At 43.5% G+C, this 21,001-nt stretch overlaps 1 protein-coding gene across 2 annotated transcripts in view; it reads right to left on the bottom strand.

Annotated features, from left to right (window-relative positions):
- LOC138766222 (fibronectin type-III domain-containing protein 3A-like) overlaps positions 1–21,001 on the bottom strand; it is a 76,208-nt gene that overhangs the window by 29,722 nt on the left and 25,485 nt on the right. For both annotated transcript variants that reach the window (XM_069943641.1, XM_069943642.1), the window contains exon 2: positions 6,933–7,070. In XM_069943641.1, coding sequence (XP_069799742.1) covers positions 6,933–7,043 — 111 coding nt within the window. In that variant the 5' untranslated portion in view covers positions 7,044–7,070. The remainder of the gene's footprint in view (positions 1–6,932; positions 7,071–21,001) is intronic.

The raw sequence follows: 21,001 nt of genomic DNA, 5'->3' as shown, positions 1-21,001 counted from the left end.
GCAGCAGCTATCAGACTGTGTGATGCAGAAGCAATTTTACAATTTGCCAAAATTTGTATATATTAAACATAAAGAGCCCTGGGATATATGGCAAATATACTCTTCCCATCACGTTTGTTCAGGCATGCTGGGAATTTTAGTTTTGCAACAGCTGGAGGGCAGAAGGTTCCCTATCCCTGTTCTAGGGATTATAGCATCATAAAAAATCATAAAAAAAAAATAAAAATAAATATGCCAAAAGTATAGGACCAAACATAAAATTTTAGTTTACTTATACTTTTTTTGTTGTTGTTTAGCAGTTACACAGTTGTGTAATATTAAGTGAAAACCGCCCAGTCAGTGAATGATAATACGGTATTACACATAATGTACCAGGAATACACCGCCTGCTGATAATTCCAGAACAAAAGCCTAAATGCATTATCTTGGCGTTCCCGCTCCTGACTAGGGCTGACCATAGTTACACAGTCATCCGGGCTCAATCGTAGAAACAATAAAGGTAATCTGTCAGCTCCATGAGACTCAGAGTACTGTACACATTGCTGGCAGCTGTAAGGGCTGAGACACACTCCACCTGTACAACACTTTAAAGGGGGTACTCCGGAGGAGAAAATATTTTTTACTTCTGTCAGAAAGTTATACAGATTTGCAATTTCCCCCTCACGTTCCCCATTACTTATCAGCTGCTGTATGTCCTGCAGGAAGTGGTGTATTCTTTACAGTCTGACACAGTGCTCTCTGCTGCCACCTCTGTCCATGTCAGGAACTGCCCACAACAATAGCAAATGCCCTCAGAAAACCTCTCCTGAATTGGACAGTTCCTATCAGGGACAGAGGTGGCAGCAGAGAACACTGTCAGAATCGACAGAATATGCCACTTCCTGCAGGACATACAGCAGCTCATAAGTACTAGAAGACTTTTTTTTTAAATAGAAGTAATCTGTATAACTTTCTGACACTAGCTGATTTAAAAATATATATATTCCGGAGTAATGTGGAAGACCTCACAAAACCCCCACATCACTGGCCTGGTGACATCATTTTATGGCAGGGATGGGCTGTAATGTTGGCAGAATGTAAACAATGACCTGCAGAGACCGTCAGAACATGTGTGCCGGATCGGTGGGGGATTGAAGAAAAAAGATGGTTTTAAACATTTTATCTCAGCTCTATTTGTTTTTTGTTTTTTTAAACCATGCAACCCATAAGACGCCCCCTTTATGGGAACATGAGAAAGAGGGAAACCCTGTGTACTGAACCTCAATTGCACACTCTTATGACTGGGGGGGTGCTAAAACATAAAAATTATGTTGTACTCCCCTTCCCTGATCCCCCACGACTCCTGGAAGTTCCCTATCCCATGTGGACTGGGGGCCATCAGAATGAGAGCTGCGGGGGATCGGGTTAGGAGAGTATGACCTCTTTTTCATGTTAAACACATCAGTACCTAAATGTAAAATTTTTCTATTCATGGACAATCCTTTTAACAGATCAGTGCAGGTCAATCCAGGGATTTATTCTGATTGCCATTTTGGAGTTGGAAAGGAGTTTTTCTCTTTTTCTTCTGCGATGGGGAAATTGGCATGTGCCTCATAAGGGTCTTTCTCTGGATCCACACAGTAGGATTTCAGTAGGTTGAACTTGATGGACTATGGGCCCATTTACACAGAAAGATTATCTGACAGATTATCTGCCAAAGATTTGAAGCCAAAGCCAGGAACAGACTATAAACAGAGATCAGGTCAGAAAGGAAAGCCTGAGATTTCTCCTCTTTTCAAATCCATTCCTGGCTTTGGCTTCAAATCTTTGGCAGATAATCTGTCAGATAATCTGTGTAAATGGACCCTATGTTCGTGAGGGTGGTAGTCCTGCCCCGTTGCACCAAAACATCTAATTAGCATATTGATTACATTGATAATATCACGAAAACGGCCACGGGGACGAATATAAAGTTCATCTCCGGCCGGGTACACTATAGAGAGAGATCAGCAGGTTAGATTCTTCTAACTTGCTGATAGTTTCCCTTTAACTAAACCCTTAGGGGGACATTTATTAAGGCCAGCTTTTTCTGCGTCAGGCTTAAAAATGTCCCCGCAGCACAGACAGTACGCTGATTTATGTAGAGGTGCACTGCCTCTACATAAATCCCGTGCGCACCAGCGCGTGCGCCGAGGAAACCTACGCCAGCTCAGAGCCGACGTAGGTTTCCTTATTTTTCGTTGAGGAAAATGATAAATTAAGCGGCCAAAAATCCGTGCCCCCCGTTCCACTCCCTTCTCGCCCCCCTGGCAAAGCATGTGGGAAAACGTCCAGATGCGGAAAAATTTTCGCAAAACGGCCATTTGCGAATAAATTTATTCGCATCAGGCCATTTCCCGCCGAAAAATACAACTTTTTGGGATGATAAATGTCCCCCTTAGTCTTCAATTGTGCCAAATTTAGCAAAGTGGTTCAGACTATTTAAAAAAAAAAAATCTTTATACTGCCCCCCTTTTCTTATAGGAGGCACATTAAAAAAAGTCTAATACACATAATAAATGTCTATCATGTAAGCCAGTGTTTTTGGCACAAAAACAGCAGAACTCACATCTGCAGTAATACGTCTGCGCCAATGTATCACTTTTGGCTGGAGTGCTCCTACGAGGCTTAACCCCTTAACTCATAGCTAGACCTTCCTCGCACCCAGCTGTAAGTTGTTGATACCCTTCGCACGCAGCTTGAACTTTCAATGTAAATAACAGCATAAACTGCATGGGTGGATGTTTTCTGCACCTGCAGATCATTACGGAGCAGAGTGTCAGGGGGGAATGAAGCCCCGAGGCCCCACAGTTCTATAAGCCGGGTCTACGAGACAGGCCTGCACCCCTGCCACTGCAAGGTAATACTGGCAACAGGATTTCACCGAAAAAAACAAAAACATCCCTTCCAAACCAACGGTACTCGTAGTTTCTAGCAGCTGCTGGTTTCGGAGTGCGGGCCGTCTGTCACTGGCGGGTATTTCAGAGAGACGCTAAAAAATTAGAAGCTTATTTCAGCTGTACTCTTGCGCAACTGGAGGCTTTAAAAACAAGAAAACATCTGTTCCACAGTTGCAGAGGAGAAATTTGTCCATTCGAGCTGCCAATGCGAGTTTATTTGCGTGGAAATTCATTTCAGACTCGCTCGTACAATCAGCAGTCACTTTTTTTTCTTTTTTTTTTATATAAATTTTGACGAAGAAGAATGAAAGAGTCGGAGGCGAGCTATAAATTCCAACAATGTAACTGTGAGATTTATGGCATTGTTCCTGGCTGCCGCTACCCATATGTAATTAGTGGCGTGAAGTCATGGAAAATAATACGGAGGGAGCCAATACAAGCAGGGAGAAAATGCTATTTAGTCTTCAGCCATCATCCTAGATTACGGCTCATGCCGCAGTGAGAAACGGAATGACGTCTTAAACGTCTTAAACATAGTGAAACTATGCTGCCCGACTACAGTTATCGCACCGTATCTAACAGGAGGCAGTCTATTAAATAATACCGCATTTACCTATGTAAGTTGTAAAATTTAGGTATTATTTGATCCAGCAGCCCTACAATACCACTCATGGACCCAATGTCAACATCCATGTATTTGAAAATATAAATTTAAAAGAACCTGTTGTGACTTTCATGCTGCCTGAACAGAGTGGCCGCTGGTGGCTTCTCTCTGCCCAAATATGCTAAACCACAACATGTAGGGATTAGAGATGAGCGAACCTGGAGCATGCTCGAGTCCATCCGAACCCGAACTTTCGGCATTTGATTAGCGGTGGCTGCTGAAGTTGGATAAAGCCCTAAGGCTATGTGGAAAACATGGATATAGTCATTGGCTGTATCCATGTTTTCCAGACAACAGAGCTTTATCCAAGTTCAGCAGCCCCAGCTAATCAAATGCTGAAAGTTCGGGTTCGGATCGACTCGAACCCGGTTCACTCATCTCTAGTAGGGATCTATTAAAAAGGCCTGTGGGGTGGGAAAAAGCCCCGATAACGGGTGGTGGTAGCATGAAAGTGATAAATGGTTCCCTTTAATTCGACATTGACTGTACTGAAAATCATCCATTTAGACAATGATATATAATAATGAAGTCCATGTCTACTCAATGTCTGAATCCAAGACATGAAATATCAAGTTTGCTTGAGGTGCTTTGTCGAGCCTTTACTGCAGTTGCCGTCTATTGCTGGTCTCTCTCCGTTCAGTTTTGGAGCATCAGTTTGAGGTCAGATGAGTCAGCCATTAAAGATTATTCTGTCTCTTTGTCTTACAAAGCTCCTTTCGTGTGTTTTTTTCGGATCACTATCCTTCTATACTATAAAGCGTCTTCCTAGATTTTTTGCCGAATTTCACCGAATTCATCCTGCATATCCAAATTCATATACAGATACACCTTCAATAAACACCAGTGACCCAGTTCAAGAGGTGCCATACACACCTCTGCCGTAACATTGCCCCCTTCATGACAGACAGATGATGCGCTATGCTTCAGACTATGACCTCCTCCCTTCTTCATATCGTTCTCTTTATATCATACTGGTACTTTTGTGATTTTTTATATGTTTTTCAGGCTTTTTTGTTGTTCCTTAGTGTTACCAATAATTTGTAGCTCGAGAAAAACCCAATGGATTTAGATCCAAGGTGGTGTCTCTTGACAGTAGACTTGGCAATGATGGGTTGACCTCCTTGAGAGCCTACTTGGCTCGACTTAACTCCCGATATCTTCCTTCTTTATAAGAAAGTCCAAAATTATTAATTTGGTTGCTCCTAAGGTTACCTGTAGTTCTTGATAAGATTTGTTTTAATGATGACCTCCTATACTTGTATTGACCAGTCTTGGTAGCTGTTCATGGGAACGCTCAGTATGTGGTTCCAAGTGCCAAAACAACATTTTAAATCTGTTCCAAACCTTGTATTTACTTAACCTGTCATGAAATAATAAAGTTACCGGCCACACCAGTCCCCGAAAGTGCTGACCAGTCCGTTGCTCAGTACTTCTGAGCTTGGGAAAGTCGAAGGACTACACTGAAAAAGGCTGGAGTTCCTAACCAGTTAATACAACATGCTTGTTAATCATTTTAAATAATTTTGCAGAAATCAAACAAATATAAGTCTGTAATAGATCTTATTAGGTTAAAAAGCTTCCTTCTGTGCTTACAAGGTTGCCTTCTATCCTCCCCCTTCACGTCTTACTTGTTTATCACTAAAGCAGCCAATACATCTCCAATAACGGTCAGCCAAACGATTGTCCAGCCAACAGTTATCTCTCTCGTCTTCCCCATACACATGGGGGTTCAGCATGGCTGAATGTTTCTGGTGGTGACTTCTCTTAGAGAACAAAGGGGTTGGGCAGTGAAATTCCTTCACGCCCGACCCAATCTCTACCAAAATCATCTGTTGGTGGAAACTCAGGATGCCCCCCCCCCCCCAAAAAAAATACACTTTATACTGACAGAGGTGGGTTTGGCCGACATTAATGTTAAGTGTATGGGGACCTCATCTGGTTCTTCAGTCAGGGCCCGGAGGTGTTGTATGGCTAGGGCGCCTTTTTTCACTCCGGTCCCCACGCACACCGCTTCCAGGTGTTGAGACGTGATGAAGCAGGCCAGCTTAGCCAAACAGAGGTTGTACCGGTGTAGTCGCCTCTGCCGGAAGCAGTTCCACACCAGGGATCGGGGCAGTGGAATCCGGGCGGCATCCACGGAGGAAACTGGTTGCTATTTTTCCACCATCCCAAAAATTTCAAAAAAAGGACCCAACTGTAGATAAAATGGAAGGGTCTGACTGGCACCAATCACATACTGTGACGCGTCCATATCTAAGGTATGGAGATTTCCATTGGCGGACATGACCTGGGTGTGTACGCTGCATGACTGATCTCTGTGACATCTGGGCCAGGGTTCTCACTCTCGTGTACACTCATCTCTTGGTTTTCTAAGAATAAATTTGAATCTGAAACCACTGAACAGTTGTGAGAGCTGCGGACGGTTGCACTTCAGTGACTATGAGAACAGAATGCCACTGATCGGTGGAGTGGAAGGAAGTGATACCACTTCATAAGGCACTGGGCCGACCTCAGCTAAAACAATACCGCATGGTTCTATTGGACAATCGGTAAAAATAACTGGGTGAGAAATGACATTTCTTTTATTTTTTAACCAATAAACCAAAGGTCATTGGGTCCCTGTGATGCCACATCACAAAACGCTGTCATGTCAGCTTATTCTGCTTAATGGGAGGCCATTAATCTGACTGTATACATCGGAATAAAGGGTGAGTTATAAGGCTGTGTTCACACATTGCAGTACTGCATCATTTCTGTTAAGATGCTGCAGTACCGCAACAGTACTGAAATGAAATTCTGTGTGTGAACACAGCCTAAGAAGAAACAAATAAAGTTGCAATTGTAACAAGTACCGGCAGAAATTGTAGAGAAGATCATGCGGCACTCACCAGATCTTCGTGCATATTCTTTTATTTATAACATGGTAACAAGAAAATAACCTCAAGTGTTGAATAGGTTACATAGCAGGTTCAGGTGTGCTCCACTAAAGCGACGGCCATTTCACCGTCATACGCGTCAACAGGCTTAGTGGTACCAAGTACCGGAACATTCCAATATCAAGGCATTAAGAAAACACTACTTTTTACCACCATAGCTGCCCATGCACGTTAATAGTTGGGCAAACTGACCAATTTTGATGGGATCCTCTCAATTGATGGCACATATTAAGGGAAAGGAAGATCAAGCATGTTGGAATTCAATTGCCTGATCCTTGTATTCTCTAAAGCCACAAGAGGGCTCTGGTAGCAGCCTATCCCTTCTTTCTCCATTGAACCAACATAAGCAAAGCCAGTTCACCCAAAAACTGCAATACTATATAAAAGCTAGCAAACTATATAAACTCCATTTACCTGTTGGGTGCTGTCGCCATTCACCATGTGAGGTACAAGCGAAACTTCATTCATTAAGGGCGTAGCTTCCAATGGAGGAGGCTGGTCGGCCATCATGGCTGAAATGATCATTCATCGACAGATGTTCACATCCACCTCCTGGAGATAAACAAATATAATACAATGTTAACACTCCTTTTTTACTGTAATAAGGTGAGCAATCTATAAAAAAAAAAAAAAAAAATAGTATATAATAATATTTTATACCTTGGTCTGTATCAGGAACTTTCCAGACCAGGAGAGGTTTACTCTCCTTCTCTGGATAGTTCCTGTCTCAGACAGAGGTGGCAGCAGAGAGCATTGTGTCAGACTGAAACAAATACAACACTTCCAACAGGGCATACAGCAGCTGATAAGACTTTTATATAAAGGTAAATTACAAAAATATATAACTTTCAAACACCAGTTGATTTGAAAGAAGAAAAATTGCAGAAGTACCCCTTTAAGTAAAGTAAGAAAACACTGCACTAATGTAGTTTTTTTTTTAACAAAGTTTGTTCGCATAAGAAGTAATTTTTACATTTTTACAATTTCCTAATACTGTCAGTCATTATATATATATATATATATATATATACACACACACACTCATTGTCTACTTAAGAGGATTAACCCAAGTATGCACGAGTTAAAGGCAATGCGCATTCCCATGAAAAAAAAAAAGTAAAAAGAATGAGATGAGATAACAGGATACAGGAAATTTGTCATGCCATATTACGTTTATCTGGTATCTATTTTTTTCCACAGGGATAAAACAAAAAGCCTACTGTGCTGGGCGGTGAGATTTATTACACTCATTCAGCAATCTGTGATTCAGAGGACCACTACGCTTCACCACAAACTGATGCTTTTTGACCCACGTATGTATACCTCCTGTCTATACACTCAGAAGCACTTCCTTCCCGATGTGTTTAAGCCCGGCTTTTATTAGTTCCCCTTTTAGAGGGATCCCTGGAGTCCAAGCTTAACATGGGATATAACTTTACGTCATATCCAAGTGCACTACGAATGAGGAACCACTCAATAGAAGAAATAATCAGGAAAGGCATCAGGAAGTCACATACCAAGTCAACCCAGGATGGAAAATTCCTTGAAGGGTAACAGAAACAATGAATGTCCCAGCGTCATTTCAAAAGGATTGATTTGTGATTAATAATATGTGTGCCAACTTCCTTCATATTGTAGAGGCTGATAAAGCCCGATCATGTCACAGCCCGTGCCAGCATTGCCTCATACACACATCACTTCCTCTTACTCTGACTGCCTGACTGTTTAAAGGGGCAAAACCCTTATGGGAATCTCCAGAAATGAGATACGTACGCTCACAAGTTGTGACTACATCGATGACGTCTAACTTACTTTGGATACAGAGTTTCCACTTTTGAGTCACATGATTTAATCATATATAGAGAGCCCTTAATGGTTTATTATCACTTCTCTACGGTCAGATAAGTTATCCTATAGATTAATTTGAACAGTCTCTTTCCCCCCCCCCCCAATTTTATGATGAATAATGGATGTCCCCTCTGCCTCCCAGGTTCCCCAACAGGTTGCAAAAGCATGATTTCTCTGCAGCACTCCTAAAGGCCAAGTGAGGTATTACATGGCCTAAACCAATAAAAAAAAATAAGCACAATTACAAGCATATCTTGCCTCCACATTCCGAGCCTCTAAGAAATTATGTCTTCACCTAAATATGTAGGTGTATAAAGCAAGTTAAAGCTATTAGATATTCATATGTTTTAATATGAGTGGTTTTGTATGTGTGAAAATCATACGATCACCATATGTGTAAAACAGGGTTCCCGATTCCCGTGCACGGTTCCGTTCTATGCACCGGAACGGGCCGGTGCTCAAGCACTGGAGGCCGGCCGGGCAGCCCCCAATGGTAGGGAACTCCCTCCCCTGTAAGACGCGGCTCCCTTAGAATGAATGGAGCCGCGTCAGAGGGGAGGGAATTCCCTCCCACTGGGGACGGCCTGGCCCGCTTCCAGTGCTTGAGCACGTTCCGGTGCATAGAACGGCGCTGTGCACGGGAACCAGGCCTCGGTCCAGAAAACGGACAGCGGCACCGGCTTCACCGTGCCGGTGCCGTTCGATCACTGGGTTCAGGTTAAAGAGGATGTACCTGGTGGTACATCCTCTTTAAGTATTTTGGTTTATTTAGTATAGGTGGGAGGGTTACAAGGCTTAGAAAGGGGTAAGATATTAAGGCACTAATGATATGAATTCTAAAAATGTGCATGTTTATTGCCAAGGAATTCCCAGAATTCCAAGAAGGGCTCAGTTTAAAATGCAACTTTTAATATCCCCCTCTCTCTTATGTGCTAGACCTTACTATACTTGTTCCATAACCAAGTGTTCTACCCTGATTTACCCCCCCCCCCCCCCGACCACCACCACCACACACCCATTGTCTTTCTCAGAGTTTTGTTTTATGTAATCTATAGTAATTGCTGTACTACTGCCGTGAATTGAGTAGCACGGCCTACTTCCTGCTAGAACGCTCTGTAATAGAAAGCAAAGAACAGAGAGGGTGGTTCACCTCCGCACTAACAAGACATCCCTTTCTGGATAATACATATAATAAAAGGATTATCTGGCCTGGTAAAATGTATGACCCACCTAGCTAGACACTCGATAGTCGGATAAATGATCGGACTGTAAGGGCCCTATTACACGGGACGATTATTGTACGAAAAATCGTAAAGTCGTTCGAATTTAAATGATAATCGTTCTGTGTAATTGCAGACAACGATCGAAAAATCGTTCGTATGTCGTTGATTTAGATCTGAACCTAAAATTATTGGTAATCGTTCGCTAATCGTTTGCTGTAATTCCACATTCGTTCGCCCAAGTTCCGCGTTTTTTCACTAATCGTTCAGTGTAATAGCACATTGTTCATTGTTTTGCTGGGATCAAATGGATTAAACGATCATAGTAACGATTGTAGTAACGATCATAACTAACGATTATCGCTCTGTGTAATATGGTGAACGATTTCAGGTTAATGATAAACAATCTCGTTTGCGATCGTTTATTGTCCGTCGTTAATCGTTAAAAATCGCTCCGTGTAATAGTACCCTAAGACTGACTTGGTGGTTCACCCTCATCCTCCCTGGGGAAGTATGGGAACGTGCTACATTCCACTTTACGTATACACTCGAAACGTGGCATATGTAAAATGGTTCTCAACATTATCACATTGATGTTAACACCTGCAAATATAGAGAATCGATACAACCAACCTTGCCCTAATACACCCCATATAATCTGCCCCTTTTAATCTGTCCCTAACCAGGCGAACCCAATCTCCAGCCTTACCTTACCCCTAGTGTTACCCTATCTGACCCAGGAATATGACTACTAGTGTTGGGTGGAGAGGCCAAACAATTTGTGTTCAGCATCGTTCTTCGAACTAAAACTGAAGCATCCATAGGCTGTATCAATGTTTTTCAGGACTCTCTAGGCCTGTATACAGCTTCTGTATCTGCAGAGAGCAAAATGCTGAGCGCTAGGGTTCGAAGAATGTTGCCGAACCCGAACGGTTTGGCCTCTCTGCTCAACACTAGCAATAAGCAAACTAAAACTGTGACAGGTTGTCAGAATTATTAACAATAGACAGTCTATAGCAGCACCGGTCCTCACAAAATATGGGTAATGCATGTCTCACCGGGCCTGATCCAAGGTCCACGCATCATGAAGTCGTTTAGAAACAAGACTCAATCTCCTGGAACATCCCAAAATTCTCTTTCTCCAACATGTTTCCCCTCATTGTAGAGTTCATCAGGGAGTTAAAAAAAAAAAACATACCAAGATAAAAACTATGGGGGAGGATTTATCAAACATGGTGTAAAGTGAAACTGGCTCAGTTGCCCCTAGCAACCAATCAGATTCCACTTTTTATTTTCCAAAGAGCCTGTGAGGAATGAAAGGTGGAATCTGATTGGTTGCTAGGGGCAACTGAGCCAGTTCTACTTTACACCATGTTTGATAAATCTCCCCCTATAACTTTACAGATGCTATTACCAAAAATTATCACCACCCTATGGCGAAGAGTTTGGGCTTATAATATCAATGAGCCTACTAATATCCATACGTATACTGGCGTCATACATCCTGAACATGGAGTGAAGCCAGTCTAAACCTAAATACGTCACCACCTAACACTAGTGAATGGTTTATTGCAAAAGCCAAATACTACATTGTTGTTTATAAAGTCCATTAGTAGACGTGAGGTAGATAATCGATCCAGGAGGGCTGAACGCTGCCAGACACAAAGGCAACAAGGAACTGGGAAAATCCCTTCATTGTCATGACAGGAAAAAATGGTTCATATATTCAAATTGCTGAATCTAAAATAAGCCATTGTGAAAAACGAGACAAGTAACAAAGCATCTGCTGTTCCAGCATCTACCCTAGTGGTTTACATAAACCCAACAGCTTCAGTCATGAAAATTTCAGGTCGGAGACATCTGGAGAACTAAGCAGAAGAGAGAGAGAGAGTACATCGCTGAGAAAACGGGGAGGCTTACCAAGGGTGTTCAATGCTCCAACACCGGTATAAAGTCGAACACCCTATATTTTATTTATATATTTTCACTCTATTCTCTTACATTGATCGTGAATGGAGCATTGGGGGGGGGGGGCGGGTTCCTCTCTAGCTAAGCCGCTGTTGTAGACCCTTTTTTTTTTCTTATCGCAGTCAATTCTTTCCGGAAATACAACAAAATACGTAGCACTGGAAAACGAAGCCTATTCAGATCTAAATCAGTCAACCGGTGTACTGTTATGGCACAGTGACGGTGACGATCACAGTGGTTTTGCAAAGTGAGAGGGTCCCCTATGTGACTCGACTGTCTTGCAGTACAATTACGGAGTACCAACACATTGTAATGGCAGCCTTGGGTGTAAAAACGGCTGAGAGACTGCTACAACACACTGCATGAAGAAATATGGACCGGGAAGGAGGGGGGGGGGGGTCATTGTATTCCATGGAATTCAGTTCTAGAGTTACACCGATCACATCTGGAGGTAAATTTAAGCACCACTTTTCCACCCAAGATTCCAGCTATATCCTTCTGGCACTGATTTTGCAAGAAAGTGTGTGTGTTTGTTTCTATCTTTGGATAACTCCTTAAAGAACTGCTCCACTGGCATGAATTCTCCTCTTCTGCTCTCTAGGAACAGTATAACAAGCGCTCCCATGAAACAGAACTGTGAATAATGAACATTTTCCAAAAATTAAACGCTTAATAAAATGAATATATAATAGTCCATTCTTCATCTAAAGATGGGTGCGACAATGTTTCTTGTGCCAGAAAGACTGAAGATTCTGTGCAGCCATTTACTGGGTTCAATCACAGTGGGTAAAGATGGCATCACTGGGGACCAAGTGATGCCACAGTGGTGGGCCAAGACATACTTGTAGAAAGTACAAGACAACTTCATTCCGTGGTTCCTCTAAATGTTCGCTAAAACGACCAATATCAGCCGGATCGGCAGACCATTAATGTTTATGGCGGCTTTGCAGAGTCTACCCCAACAGCAGGAGGAGATGGGACCGTTTACAGTACCTTCCCTTCTAACAAGCCAAACCATGCACACACTGTATGGGAAAGCAAGCTGTGACATCTATCTACTGTGAATGGTCGGCCCAAAAGAAGCCATTTCTAGTCCCGAGTTTCCCATGTTGTAATGCACTGTGAGGACCAGTCCGCCTGAGCAGAAGGTCCTGCTACTAAACAGCTTTCCATTCTGTCTCATAAGTGAAAAGGATCTGAGGGACATCCACACACAGAGGTGTTGTCTCGAGACAACACCTCTAACATCAATGTACAAGATACCTCTGAACTTTGTAACCATGGAAACACATACATTTACAATGAAGCTGTGGACAAGACTATTAAAGGGCTTGCCCGAGCGCTGTAAAAGGTATAACATATCCGTGCTCCCCACTTGAAGTGGCATGGTTTGTCTGATCCCAAGTTGTAACCACTGCATGTGGCCGAAACCTTACCTATATGTAAGGACTAAAGGCCATGCAATGCGGCTGTATGTGGCAGATTTAACACAGGACCAGCACCGGTGTACCATCTACGCACTTCAAGCAGGAAAAAAAGGTATAGTGCATTGTCAGCACACTCCCCACAACATGGAGGCTAGGGGGCAAAGCTATACTATATACTGGACACGAATGGAGCCCAATAGAAACCACTCACTTTAACTGGGTCTGTTGGGTTTCTGGCTAGAGATGAGCGAACCTCAAGCATGCTCACGTTTGTCCGAGCCGGTATGCTCTGCATTTGATTAATGGTGGCTGAAGAAGTTGGATGCAGCCCTAGGAGGTCCTAGAAAACATGGATACAGCCATAGGCCGTAACTTCTTCAGCCAGCGGTGATCAAATGCAGATCACTCGGGTTAAGATGAACCTTAGTGTGGTCGAGGTTCCCTCATGCCTATCTTTAGAATTTTACTGGACAAAATATATATATATATTTTTTTTAATATTCGTTTTTATTTTATTTTTTCAGATAAACTGAAGCAATTAAAAAATAATGATTGTTAACTAGGATTGAGCTAAGGATAAATGACAGAAAACGGAATAATCAATGGATCGGCGATCTGTGACAGCATTTTTTCCCTTTTAAAACAGAACAGGCATTTTCCCAGCCTATTTCACAGCAATAGAATTAAACAGAGAAACAAACACTTCCCTTGAAAGAGAACAGCGTGGCGTATTCATGCTGAAATGTCAAATACATCAATAAACATCCCATCATAATGGAAACCACACAACGTTATTACTGAAGGACAAAAAAAAAAAAAAAATGCTGAAGAAATATTAGTTACAGATGTCGGTTCTATGGCCCGTACACTTCCGCTCGGAGTCACAGCCGGGAGATTATGGTAATTTCCAAAAAGACAGAGATTGATGAAAAGCACAGCGAAAGCACAAAAAGTTCCAAAATAATTTATACAATGACTTTGGGACATCATATAAGCAGGTTCTGAGCAAAGGATCTGTCAACTTAGTGGTCCACAACTCCCACCGGGCCACATAGATCTACAGTCAACCCCTGAAATATGGATATGCAAGAATTATGATATATCAGAATAAACTTATACTTTTCTTCCCCATACACCTTTATTCATCCTGTCAAATCCAAAGGAATTACCAAAGGTGGCTCCAACAGAGCGTCAGACGGTGATGTAAATGAAGGCTAACAAAGGTCCAATAGGTTAATTGTCTCTATTACATGGGGTGATATGTCTCTTATTGGGCATATAATCAGACCTTGTTAAGTGGCCCTAAGGGCCCTATTACAAGCTGGATCATTTGTGTGGCCCTCTGTGTCTATAACTCGTTGGCCGCATATGTCTTATCACATGGAGAGATGCGTGGTCAATGAAAGCCAAGCAGTGAGCACCATTTATAAAGGGTATCCTCTTTGCCGAATGATTCTAATGGAGCCGCGTCATAAAGAGATGAGGCTTTCCTCCCACTGGGGGCCTCCAGTGCTTCACCCCGGCCAGGGGCATGAGAATAGAATGACGCAATATGCAGGAACCGGGCTGTGGTTCAAATAAAAGACCATTGCACTGGCTCCGTTCTATCCATGTGCAAAACTTAAAGTGAATGTACTGAAGGTACATTTACTTTAAGCTGGCCCACGGGTTGTTGCAGTGGATTATAATATAAACAGTCTGGCCGGACTGCCCATACCATAATCTTAAATGGAGCAGGCAGTTTTAAACCTGCAGCCTAGAAGTGTTTAAATTGCGTCCTGGCGCGGGGAAGCAGGTATGTGTGTCATGGGTGGTACGTGCAGCCGTGACACTTCTCTCCTTAAACTTTCCTACCCTATGCCTTTGAGCGCCATGTGCCGGGAAAAGCTGGATCCAGTCCTTGGAGCTGAGAGAAGTTTCCCAGGACTGGATCCAGCTTTTCCAGGCACCAGGGAAGGAGCAGCACAGAGAAAAAAGGCAGCAGGCTGAAAAGCTAACAAAGTGCTCTGCTTCGTTTATACTGTAAATTTGCTCGTCTTACTATCCTAATCCACAGTAGTTGTTAGAAATCCGACCTGCAGGAGCCTCCCATAAAAAAACTCCATGCAGGCACATAACAGGCCACAGTGATCGGCTGCAATAAGAGGTTTATATTCCGGGGGAGCGGCAATTTATGCATTTGCCTCACATCCTCTGCCGGGCTCCCTTACATTCTTATCGGATTACCTCTTCAGAGAGGCCGGAGCCGTCACTGTGGTTTTCAGGCTCCATATATTTATATCAGTGTTGTCTCACGTCTGGGAATGAATCCCGGTAAACTGAATGGAAAATCAGATGCAAAGGAAAGATTATGTCAGATCCGGATAACCTGAGCTATTAGGATTACCAAATACATGGAGGGTCTGGAAACTGAATTTATCACGCTCATGTGTTTTCTCCACTAGGTGAACCGCCAATCCGATGGGTGGTCCACAATTAAAGGGTTTGAAAGAAATAATTTACCTTAAAGGCACGATCATCTAAGTCCTTCTCTGAGATTTCTGACATTATTGGAGATGTTGGTTTGAGGAGAGATAATGAAGCCCCCCTCCCCCTCCGCCATGCCACTCAACGCCTGGGGGCCAGGAATCTCCCGGCTCTAGAGCCATTCTTTGAATAGCTGCGCTCTCAAAGGCTTCAAGGAACTGGATATCCTATGAATACAGAGATTAGTCAGCACAAAACTGAGATGTACAGAAAGTGTCCTTAAGAGGAAGACAATACCATACGGGCCCGCTCAGTGCGGGGGGATGGGCAGCCCACACACGCTCATACAGGAAATCCTACAGTACTATTTAAGGTCAAAAATGCAAGAAATCCCAGCTGGAATAAAATACTTATTGGAATAAATTGCAGTGACCCTGGAAATCCAAATCAACAAACAAGCGAGCGAGCGAGGAGTGCTGGTAACCAACCACAAAAAAAAAAACAGCCACATGATTAAGGGGTCATTCACGCGTCCGTAGAATTCTATCCGTACAGGGACGGTGTTCAACGGACTGGACCTGGGAGCTCCAAGCATCATGATTAATTCTAATGACTTTCTAAACTCCTAATAACTTTAATGGGAACCATCCGCACAATGCTTAAAGAGAATGTATCAGCTTTATCGCTTTAAGTTTTTTTACATGAGTGGATCAGTAATGGCGTGGGGATGCGGGTACCTTTTTTGAACAAGCGCCTGGTTTCCACACATGGCGCTGGTCTATTCCCCAGCCAGTCCACCCCAAGTGCGTTATGCTGGGCCGTTGCCTGGGAGTAGACCAGTGCCACGTGCGGAAACTGGCCGCCGGTTGAAAAAAAAAAAAAAAAAAGTACCGGCATCCCCGCGCAAGCGCCAATCCTTTAAGGTAAAAAAAAAAAACTGGTACATTTGCTTTAAAGATCAGCATAGATGAGGCCAGGATAGGGGAGAAAAATACAAATGAACATATACCGTAGCATGTGAACAAGCCCTTAGGCTCTATATACACAAACAGCATAATAAAGCAAAAAAAATTATAATCCAGCATTAACCAAGGGTGGGATTTTGGGACGATATTCGCTGTATCCATCGGGTATCGGGATCTTGGTGGGAGGCCGGCAGGGCTAGGCAATCACTCCGGATACAAAAACCTAACAAATACTAAGGGATGTGACTATTGCATAACACAAGTGACTCTATGTGCTGCCCCCTCCCCTTCTCCACTCTATATAATGCTGCTTTACAAGTGAATGGGAATAGTCAAGTGCCTGCTATGGCCCCCATTCATTCACACATATGGCAGCATAGTTATGCGTCTGGTGTATTCACAGGTCCGGCACTCCCACACTACTCCTTATAATAATTGACATTGCTTATGTATTGGTGGCTGTCAATCACAATGAGGGGGGTGGAAGGAGGAAAGCACCGGTGTTTACCACGCTCAGGAATACTCCAGACTGAAAACAACTACAGGATTTTTTTTCTTTTGTTTGGTTATATGGAATCCGACGTCACTGTAATAGGACTAGGGGTGCACATATGACATAGGGAGACATCACCGGGGGGGGGGCAGTGTCCTTATTTTGTGATTACTTTGACTTTCTTTTTGGGTTTTCTTTCAGAAACAGTGCCACCCCTGTCTATGGGCTGTGACTGGTATTGCAGCTTATTCCAATTCAAGTGAATAGTGGCGAGCTGCAATAGAGGACCAGGGAACAAGGGTGGTCTTAGGGGCCTATTCCACGGAGCAATAATCGGCCGAATTGGCCCGATTTATCCGATTATCGCTCCGTGGAAGAGAGACAACGATCAGCAGATGACCGTGTCATCGGCTGATCCTTTATTTAGGTACAAACCTAAATTCATCGTTCAACGACCGCGCATCGTTGCGTGTAATAGCAATGGGCGGCGGGCGACCGACGATTTCACAAGTACCATACATTACCTAAGCATGTTGCAGGTCTTCTCCTGCGCTCCTGTTCCTCCTGGTCCTGCGTGCAGCAGAAGCTTCGGTGCAGCCTGTCTGAGCTGACAGACCGCTCAGCCAATCACTGGCAAGGACCGCTGCTGCCAGTGATTGGCTGAGCGGTCTGTCAGCTCAGACAGGATGCACCGAAGCTGCTGCTGCACGCGGGACCGGGAGCAAGAAGGAGTGCAGGAGACGACCTGCAACATGTTTAAGTATGGTGTTTACAAGGGCTGCAAAGACATCGGTAACGATGTCCATGCAGTACTCACCAAACAATTATCGGGCCGTGTAATAGGGCCAGTAAATGAGGGCCAATCTAGCAGATCGGTGCTCGTTTACATTATTGATCAGGCCCCCATCGACCCGTGGAATAGGACCCTTCAGGGAATTTTTTTTTTTTTAAATCGCGCCCCCCCACTCCCAAAATCCAGGGCCTTAAAGGGATATTACCATCTGAACTTGTCATAAGGGCTTGATAACAAGCTAATCGCTCGGGGTCCATGTTCAGCACTCGAAAGTGTTCGTCATCGCCCTAGGGTATGAATGAGCGGCAGTCAAGTGGCAGTCAGACCCCCACAAACAGATTGTTACCCGCTGGATTTGTGCAGGTTTATCCATAGCGTGAAAGAATGTATTCAACAATGATTTTTTTTTTTTGTCAAAAAACAATGGGGGAGATTTACAAGACTGTCTGTTGCCAATAGCAACCAATCATGGTGCAGCTTTCTTTCTTTTTTTTTAAAGGCAAAATGTGAACTGAAAGCTTTGCAGTGACTGGTTTCCATAGGCAACAAAGACGTTTTTCATGACTCTCCCGTGGTATATATGTATAACGAGTTTACTTAAATTACCTTTAATTCAATTACGTCGCCGGCAGAAAAATATCTATATCGCTGGGAGCGCAAACTGCTAAAGCAAACCACCAAGGAAAATCAAACAGGCGTGGCGCCTAAATTACACCTTATGTGCTGTTCTTTCCGAAGGAGAAAACACGTTCAACATAAACAGAATAAACTACTCAAAGACTCGCCGCACAGTGAAAGCTGTAAAGTGCCGCTACCAAAAATCCCACATCTGTAATCCGCAAGACATCGCCTGTATGGGAGGCATTAAGGAGAAAACACGGCCTACATTCTGCCACTCTCCACACACAACAATGCCATCACAGACCCTCCATTAGTCTAGACGGGAGCATATGACCGAGAAGCCGTGGGCCGGGAGTATGGCGACACACAATCTACTCGGTGGTAATTGCCGTCAACATCCTACAAGTCAGATTAGAAAAGAAGCTGAAGTTCTGGCAGGTACTGAAGGGATAAAACTAACCACATAGGGGTAATATGAGAGAATACTGGAGGGAGCCATGAAATTGAGAATCTCACGGTCTGAGGAATCCTGAGACGCGGAACTCAAGGAAATTATTTTTTTTCTCCAGTTTGAACTCTCTCATCTACAAAAAGTAATTCTGTTCTGTAAACCCTGGACTGTGCCCCACAGTGGTTCACCTTCTCTCCTGTAATGTTTTTAAGATAACTGGAACGTTGTATGTATATTTTTGGGGGTATATGCAACAAATTCTGTTGAGTGGCAGCAGTAAGGGGATGACACAGGTCTCTGTGCTGCCACCAATGTTCAAGGTTGGGAACTACAGAGCTGTGGCGAGACTATGGTCCCAGACAGCCATATCAGAGAGGAAATAGGGGGGAAAAAATGGCAGACAACCCACTTATGCCACGTGATATTAAACTCAACTCATTGGTGAGGTCCCACCACTGGGGTGTCTCTTGTCCTCCAGGGGAAGGGGGCAGTGGCATGTATGTTCGACCAGCACTCTATTGACTCTCTATAGCACTGAGATAGCTACAAAATGAAGTAGAGGCAGAGAGTGCGAACACTGGGGCTCCCTCTGGGCTAAAAGCGACCTTCGTCATCTTCGCCAATCAACTAGTCATCACCTTTGCTGTGGATAATTAATAGCAGTGGCTTAGCTACCATAAAGGGAGACCATGCCACTGCTACAGGGCTGGTGCACTAAGGGGGGCGCCCGCAGGCCCCTGGCCCTTTAACAGTGAGTGTTCATAATAACCACTCTGACTGAGGGCCCATTTACACTGAGCAAAAGTGGCAGAATTTCAAGTGGAGCCAGCGCCGTAGACGCCACTAGAAATTCCGCCTGTCCCATTGTTTTCATGTGATTTCTTGTGAACCTACGCTCTCCGCCCAAAGAATTAACATGCCAATGTGAACAGACATTGACAGAGTAAGAATCCAATGGCTTCCCGTCATGCAAGTCTCTCTTGTGGCTGGAGGCACAACCACATGAGACACCCCCCCCCCACAGAACTGTAGGGACCATGGGTGGCGCTACACAGTCCACGCATGCACCCTAAGTCAAAAAATACAATACTGATGATCATGTTACAGTCCATTAGGAAATGGTCATAAAGTGGTGTTCACTCAATATGCTTACAAGTGAAAAGCATAAGAAAATGTAACCAGTTCCAGTTGAGGAATACATCTCACTTTTCCTTATTACCAAAGTGTGATAAAACAATGCTGACAGCCAGGTCATGGGCTGGAGCGCCAACATCTGGCTGGAGAGATTTTAGTGGTATTCTCGGTACTACTTGTGCGCAAATTGTTGTCAGCGTTAGTCCGCTGATGTCAGAAATCCTGGCACCATATACAAATAAGAAGGAAAAACAGATTCTTTTTATTAACAATTCATGGGAAAAAAACATAAAATGTTATGATTCCGTGTTCGAAATCAGCAAGTTGTGGAAATCCTGACATATCAAGTGTAGTTTTGGATGCAGACTGCGCTATGTGAAATACAAATGCAACTAACAGTACCAAGTCACATGACATAAGCATTTCATATGTCCATGGCAGGTGGTGAAGGCTCTGCGGATATCGGATGAGATCACCAGAAAAATCACTAAATAACTTCATATCAAGGCCAGACCGGCCAATTAGAAATTTCACATTATGGGAGTATGCTTATAGATGGCAGATGTTTTGGAGGGGGGTGTCATCAGATCTCATGAGCAAATCTCGAGCATACTTGGGTCCGTCTAAACTTAAGAGTGCAGCATTTGAATAATTGAGGGTGAAAAGGGTTGAATGCAGCCCTAGGGAGTCCTGAAAAACATGGATATAGCCTATGGCCGTATCCATGTTTTCCAGCCAGCCTTAAGACTGCATCCAACGTCTTCAGCCACCGGTATTCCAATGCCGCACTCTTAAGTTTGGACAGAGCCAAGCGTTCTTGAGGTTCGCTCATCTCTAGCTATATGCAATAAGGGAAACCCTTAATGGGAAATGCACAGCATAGAGATTCCCTATAAATCCAGTAGAACGTCCCACAGGATCAAAAACATATGAATGTCCCAGCTTATTACGTAAGCCCCTAAAAGAGCTACTTCTTCCGAAATTCTTTCACAATTATCTAACCACAGAAAAAAAAAATGTGAAAACAAAAATTCCGCCCACGAGTTTTAGGTTGCACAATTGTGACATTGATTTGTAATCTTATACTTTATATAAAA

The sequence above is a fragment of the Dendropsophus ebraccatus genome, chromosome 10 (genome assembly GCF_027789765.1).
Source record: "Dendropsophus ebraccatus isolate aDenEbr1 chromosome 10, aDenEbr1.pat, whole genome shotgun sequence".
NCBI lineage: Eukaryota > Metazoa > Chordata > Amphibia > Anura > Hylidae > Dendropsophus > Dendropsophus ebraccatus.
Note: the sequence above shows the minus strand (reverse complement) of the source record. Positions and strands in the feature narration are given on the sequence as shown.